At 42.3% G+C, this 7,500-nt stretch overlaps 1 protein-coding gene across 5 annotated transcripts in view; it reads left to right on the top strand.

Annotated features, from left to right (window-relative positions):
- LOC138042379 (schlafen family member 13-like) overlaps nucleotides 1–7,500 on the top strand; it is an 87,782-nt gene that overhangs the window by 71,001 nt on the left and 9,281 nt on the right. For all 5 annotated transcript variants that reach the window (XM_068888252.1, XM_068888253.1, XM_068888254.1 and 2 more), the window contains one exon: nucleotides 6,857–7,500. This exon is cut by the window's right edge and continues 339 nt beyond it. In XM_068888252.1, coding sequence (XP_068744353.1) covers nucleotides 6,857–7,500 — 644 coding nt within the window. The remainder of the gene's footprint in view (nucleotides 1–6,856) is intronic.

Consider the following 7,500-nt stretch of genomic DNA (forward strand, 5'->3'; position numbering starts at 1 on the left):
GTAATAGGGCTCAAAGCACCCATGAGGAAATCTCTGGCAGTGCGATTGAGTATATCCGGGGGGTCATTCGGATAGGCCAGCTCCACAAGATGAGAAATGTTGCACCTCAGTTGAAGTAGATCTTGGTCAGGACGTCTTAATTTGGCTCGTAGAGTGGAAACGTGTACTTGACGAGATTCCTTTGAGGAAATCGATCTGTCAGAGTGCGTTCAACGGTCGTCCAGGTGGCTGTTTCTTCAGCAGTCAGGCCTTTCAGGTAGGTGGGCAATATTTGAGCTTGAAGCTCAGGGCTCCACTTGTTAAGGGCTGCAATACCTTTGAATTTCCGTATCCAAACCACCCAACTTTCACCGGACGTGGCAGAGAAGCTCTCAGGTTTGGTGTGAAGCGGGTTTTCCGGGGAAGTGATCGATGAACTGCCACTTGCACCAGCTGTACTTTTACTTTTCTTTCCAAGTTTTGCCTTGAGCTTTGCCACTTTTTCTTCCAAAGCTTTCACAGTATCTTCCATGGCGAAAAAAAAATCCCCACCACTGCCACCAAATGTAACACAAACAGGACAAGCCACGACACGGCCAATGTTTGACTCACTTTTCAAAACTAACACAAGTAACACGAGTTGTAAGTCTACTAAAAGTGCGCATGCCTAACCCCACTTAGGCTCAGGCCCCACGCTACACAGTAAGGTGTATACATCTTCAGCTCTTGGTCATGCATCACACATAAATTCAATTTTCTTTGAGTTTGGTGGACTTACAAGTACAGCACAATTTTAGACTTGGTTGCCACTAGCAACATAATAATTATAATAACCATAACATTGTCATGATCTTGTGGGAACACATTTGAGGCTTGCTAAAGCTACTTGAATGATGAAGAGACCATCCTACAGAATGTCACAAAATGCAAATTACTGGAAATAAGACATGCATTGGCCAGAATTCAATGAATGAATATATGTTCTGATTGTGTCAAAGTGTGTATGATTGTGTGTTTTACACTACATCAGAGGCATATACTCATAGAATCTGATAAATAATCAAAAGAAAAATATTAGCGATCAGTCATTTTAAACTCAGTCATTGGCAAGGCTCCTGCCTGACGGTCGCCTGGTTGCCTGGGGCGCCCTCCTTGCAAGCGCGGGCAACCACATTTCTGAACAAGTAGCACGAACAGGCGCCCATATTATCACAAGGTGATTCATCCTCACTTTTAATTAATAAATTCTGGGTTCTTGAAAAAAAGACTCGGGCTACTAACTTTTAATGTTGGAAGCCCGAAGGGCTCCGGTAAAATTTTCTTAGGCAGCAGCCTTGATTGGGCATGCAAATGAATCAGTGTGACTCAGAGAGATGATTTTGAGTAAAAATTTATCTTGCATGAACACATGAAACTTCAATATTTATTTATTCAATTAAATCTACTGCTCGCAGTCAGCCCATGTTACACCTGAAATACAAGCCACTAAATTCCATGGCGCCATGAATAAGACCTAAAAAACTATGACCCTAGAATGCTAAAAGTGTTCTCTAATTTCCTCTATAGAGTAAACTCAACTACATTGACTCAAAGCCAGTAAACTCTGCACAGACGGATGAAATGTTTTTCCACGAGCATATTAAGGCGATGTCAATCCCTTCTTTACCCTTGGTAGAGTATTGTGCTTTCGATTAATCAGTTTCTTTGACATGTCACAGGGCGTGAGAAACTGCACCACGCACTCTACATAATTTCTAGTCAGTGGTACACGCTTCACAGAAAGATGATGAACTGAAACCTGTCATAAGCAGAGAAAGTTATTAGACCTGATAAGTTCTGAACATTGATTAAACATTAAACGAGACTTACCTGTAATTTTCTTCGTAGACAAACTCACGCGCTTGGCGGAACACCTGCAAAGATTCCTGGGAAATGCGAAAAGCAATATTGAGCGCTTTATTGTGGCGCGTGATCAGGCGTATTTCAAAGCAGTGTTCTTTAGTGGTGACCGGCCTGGTGACCTAGGCCAAGTCAAAACGCCGGAAATTCTAAGATTTCCGAAGGTAATGGTTTTTTATTTAATCATACTTGGGGGAAAACACTTAGAGACGGTGATCAGAATGTGTTTGGAATTCGAAGAAATCCACAAACAGCGATTTGCCACATCAGAGGGATAGAACTGTATATGGATGTCGCGAGACAAATTGACATCAACCTGACTACCAGCTACTTGTTCCACCCTACGACCACCGACAATGGAGTAAGGGATGCACCCTTAAAGTTCCGCCACTGCAGAAGCCCGCCTGAAACTGTACCTAAAGCAAATGAAAGCTGACGAAGGAGAGACACTCCATGGCTTTCGATCAGGCTGGGCAATCACCTTAGCACTAACAGGTGCTGATCTCTCGGAAATAATGGAGCACGTTGGCTGGGCACGACGCCATACGGCATTGTACTATCTACAATTAGCTAAGGTCTTAAACCCGAGTGGGGCCTCAGCCAGGTTGGCGGAAACGTCTATAAACGTAGTTGCCACTCCATGAAAGGATAAAAACGAGCTTAAGCGATTTGTCTGTGCGTTCCCTGGTGCTACCTCACAGAAAAGATCTCATCCTGAAGAGACATAACTCGTAACCTTACCAAGACGGCGTGCCCTAGAGGTTTATCGAACGTGTAGTACTGAACTAGTTAGTAAATACACCATCGCTTTGCTCACCCAGCTTGTTCTATTTTATTTATTTATTTTTTTGGAGTATATGGAAAATGGGAATGGAGGATGGAGGGCTCCAAAAAGGGGGATTGGTGAAGAACTGATTGCTACTTTTGGAGGGTATTCTTCCTAGAAAGGGAGACAGATGGTGAGGGAGCGCTGGTCAATCACTATTCCCATACCTTGTTTCAACTGAGTATGAATGGGAGTGTTGTGAAATAGAATACTATTTAGCCCGTCCTTCAAAGGGCGGACGAGCAAATAATAATAATAATAATAATAATAATAATAATAATAATAATAATAATAATAATAATAATAATAATAATAATAATAATAATAATATGTTTATTCACTCTTTGGTAACATCTGCTAAATTACAAGAAGGGTCAGTAGCTAGAAAATGCATGATAGGATGAGATTGCAAAAGTTACAGGACAAAAATAACAGTTAGCCGTACTTAAAAGTAATAAACCTATCAGTGCGCAAAAGTCTGTTGTTGTTGATGCACTGCCTAGCTGTACCCGAGCGGAGACCGTATCCATGGCTCAAGCCTGATCGTTCAGGGAGCAGACGAGCAATGCAGGCGGGAGTCGATGATACAGATAATACCTAAACAAAGTGTTCACACTCTAGCTTGACCTCGGCGCTCTAACAGTGTCTTTAAGCCAGAACGATCAAGTGCTTGATCATAACTAAGGTTTGGCAGAATAATGCGCAGAGCTTCCCTTTGAACGGATTCAATTAGATCACTTAGGTTATCGGGCAAACCAGCCCAAACAGGGGATGCATACTCCAAGACAGCGCGTACTAGGCTACAGTACACTTGCAATACCTCTTGACTTGATAGACCTGATTTATCCAGGACCCCTAACGCATATAGACGCTTGCGCCCACGTTTGACAATATATTCACAATGGTAGCCCCACGACAAGTCAGACGCAATGTACACCCCTAGTATCTTATGGGTAGAAACCTGCTCTATGGGCAAGCCATTGATGAATATTGGGGTTTTTGGAAAGGGCTTGTACCTGAGGAAATCAGTAAGCATATCTTTACATTTAGGGCCATTTTAACCGCATGCCATGTTCCGCTGAGAAAGTGCCGATTTCATTTGCTATTATTGGCAGCATGCTGAATGAATACCTCTGAATGATCTCAACTATTGTTAAGTCATCTAAATAATTGGCTCTTAGATTCCAATTACGAGATAACTTATTCACAAGGAATAAGTTAGACAGTGTATTACATAATGACACCCTCTGAGACCTATCAGACAGAAACGACCCCACCCATCTAATGAGGACCTCGTGGACACCCAGAGAACCTAATTCTTCTATCAAGACATTATGGTCCACAAGGTCAAAACCCTTACTAAAATCAGTAAAAAGAATACGTGCAAAACAATTACCCCTGTCGAGTGACGCTCAAATATGGTGGAATAAGTAGACTAAAGCATGAGAACAAGATTTACCTGGCAGAGCAAATTGCTTATCGTCTAGCTTATCTACTATTTGGTTATATATAAAGAGTCTAATGTAAACCCTTCCATTAACTTAGCTACTTGGCATGTGAGGGTAGTGGGCCTCAGATCGTTCTCAATCGTTTTTGGTGGTGAACATTTCGGGATGGGCCTCACCACGGACTCTTTCATTTGTGATGGTACCACGCCCTGTTTTAAGGAGGTGTTGTATATGTCCGATAAAACAGGTGCTAATTCCAAGGCGAACTCCTTCCAAATCTTGTTTGGAACAACATCAGGTCCGGGAGACTTGTTCAACTTAATTTGACGTAGGGCTCTATAGGTCTTGTTTACGTCCACAAGAAATTCACTTGGGACCTCTGGGATGACTCCAAAACTAGACTCCAGGGGACTAACATGCGCAGTCAGATCTGATAAGAAGTTGTTGAAGTGCTCAGCAAGTACACCCGGGGAAGTTAGGGTGTCATTAAGCATCTGGTAAAACCAGTCATGAGAGTCCCTTTGCCCTGCGATTCCCTTAATCTCTTTCCACCAGCGTTTAACATTAGTGTCTTTCAGAGCGGCAACCTTGTTGTTATAATAATTACACTTGCAGATGTTACATTCATATTGCACCTTGGCATGCACGCCATTGTTTATACACGCACGAAATTTTCCATGAATAAAAAGGGCCTTCTGTCGCGTCGTGATTAGTCTCTTCAATTTAGGAGTGATCCAAGGTTTGTCACTTGAGCAGAACCTGAAACCTTTCAGGGGAAGAAAACGGTTGACTGATTTTGTAATTATGGATTGAAACATGTCATATTTATCTTGAACGTTTTTAAGATTCAAGACATTAGACCATTCATACTGCGTTATCCACCTTCCGAAGTCGCTTATCCTGCTTGGACGGAGATCCCTAGTGTACACACGTTGATTCGATGGGGCATGCTGATGTAGAGCGGTTGCAGGCTTTATCAATAAAGTGTGGTGGTCACTTCGGCCAAGTTTCGGTAGTTGTAGAGGGGATGAAAATAATTTTGGTCTATTCGTTAGGCACCAATCAAGAGTTCCAGTTTCCCTAGTCAAAACTTTAACTAGTTGTGTAATACCAGTGTCATGTATCACTTGTCTCTCAATAATGCCGTTGATAAGAGAGTTGAAATCGCCGCAAATCTCAACAAGGCCGTCACGATGTTTACATAAAAAAGCTTCGGTGTTTCGCTTCATGTGGTCCATCAGGATAAGGTTCTCAGCCGAGCCCTTGTTCGGGGGGTGGTAAACAATTCCTAGTAAGATGACCGAGACTGCTCGGGGAAGGCGATAAGGTCTGATTGTTAGCCAAAGAGATTCTATCTCAGGAAATTCATAATCACTGAACCTGCGACAAGGAGTGCGGCAGCTCACACAAGCACAGACACCACCACTGCCACCAGGCGAGTCTCTGTCCTTTCTAAATACGCAGAACCCGCTGAGATTGATCGCCTCATCTGGTATTAAAGGACCAAGCCAGGTCTCAGTAATGCACACGATGCCAGCATTATTCAGCTCAACAACGGATTGTAGCTCATCGATCTTAGGCTTTATGGAACGAACGTTTGCCAATAAGATGTCCGGAAACCATGCCGAAGCGCTGGGTTTGTCAAGGGCAATTAGAACTGGACCAGGACTCTTGATGTGGAAATTCGGGCAAGATGGGGTCGGCGTGATTCTCTTATTAGCTCCACCTCTCTTAGATCGATATCTCCTCCTGATCCCAAGCTCGTCAATCCACTTCCAAGTCTCGGGCGAGAGGTGAACTTTTTGTTGGGTTCTACGTATACGATGTAGGTCAGCACACGAATACGTTGTAATTAGCCGGTTTGGCGGCTTGTACAGTTGTATTGGGCCAAGGCCAAGGACCGGGTCAATCACAAATCGCGCCAGGATGACACATGTGTCCTCCTGGCGCGATTTGTGATCGACTGAGGGTCGACGACTCGAGAAACATACGTGGGAAACTATGCCTTACTTTCCCAGATTGCTCGAATTACAAGGGAATAAACACTTATTTCTGTTAAAGAAGTGGCCCGCAGGGTTCCAAAACCGACCACCACGGCAAGCAACTTCGTACTGACCTACGGCAGCACGTGTACATCTCATGTTAACCGGAAGTACGCCACTGCGATTTGGTAGAATTAACGCAGCATCACTAAATGTGCATTCAAACTTGAAAGTTCACCACAAGGGAACTTGTCTTTATTGTATTGATAAAATTAATAATGTTCATGTCAAAGTCGTCTTTGCTTTTGATAATTAGATTTGGTTGTTTAACAAAGCAATTCAAAGTGGCAAGTATGGTAAATCTCTGATGGGCACCAACAGACAAATTCCACAAGTTGTTTTCATTTTATACAGGAAGAAAGTGAACCCTAGGTCTGAGCAGCATTGATTAATAACATTCCGCTGGGTATTTTTATAGTGAGAAGGTTAGGTGCATCATAGCACATGTTGATTACTTGATAATTAATCATGATTCTCATACCACAAGAATTGAGATGATTGAATTTAATTCTTGTGTTGCTGGTGGAAACCAAACCTTTTTGAAACCTTTGGTTACTTTCTAAAATTATGTTAAGATGAAAATTTAATAACTTAATTTTTTCAAACATACAGTATCTTTTATTAAAACCTAATTGAAGAGTTTATTTGATTACCGTTCCTAGGCCTGACACTGATGGCAGTCTTGCTGAAGACATTCTTTACCAGAGAATTGAAATTGGAAAAGCAAGCAGTAGTAACCTTGATGTTCTTCTTCAAGCGACTTGTGCACTTCTCAATTCTGGTGGTGGGGTTGTGCACATGAAAATTGCTAACTTCTATAATTTGAAACTGGTTCAGTTGGATACATTTTGGCAGAGTCTTGAGAGCAAACTCGATGCCATGATCAAACCATCGGAGTATGCTGAGGTGTTTGATCGTGTCGTTGAGAAGGATGTAATCCGTTTGTTCGTTAAGGCACCAGGTCATTGCTGTACTGTGGAGTTTAACTTGTTCTTGGCCGGTGATTCAAAAAAGACAGAAGCTTCATTTAAAGAAACTGTCAGGTTGCTGCAGGATAGACCATTGGGAAAGAGAAAGGATTTTTGTAGAATTCCTCTACAAGAACTTCCTTCATTACCAGAAAGTTTTTCTTACAAGCAGAAATTGGACTTCCATGAGTCCAAACACATACAGTTCAAATGCTTCCCCTCAACAAATCCGTTGTTACACGGTAATAACAGAACTCAGCGGAAAACAATTGTCGATCAAATTTCCGCATTTGGCAATTGCAGTGGTGGAATCATTTTGGTTGGAGTGAGAGATGATT

Source organism: Montipora capricornis, chromosome 3 (assembly GCF_036669925.1).
Source record: "Montipora capricornis isolate CH-2021 chromosome 3, ASM3666992v2, whole genome shotgun sequence".
Lineage (NCBI taxonomy): Eukaryota > Metazoa > Cnidaria > Anthozoa > Scleractinia > Acroporidae > Montipora > Montipora capricornis.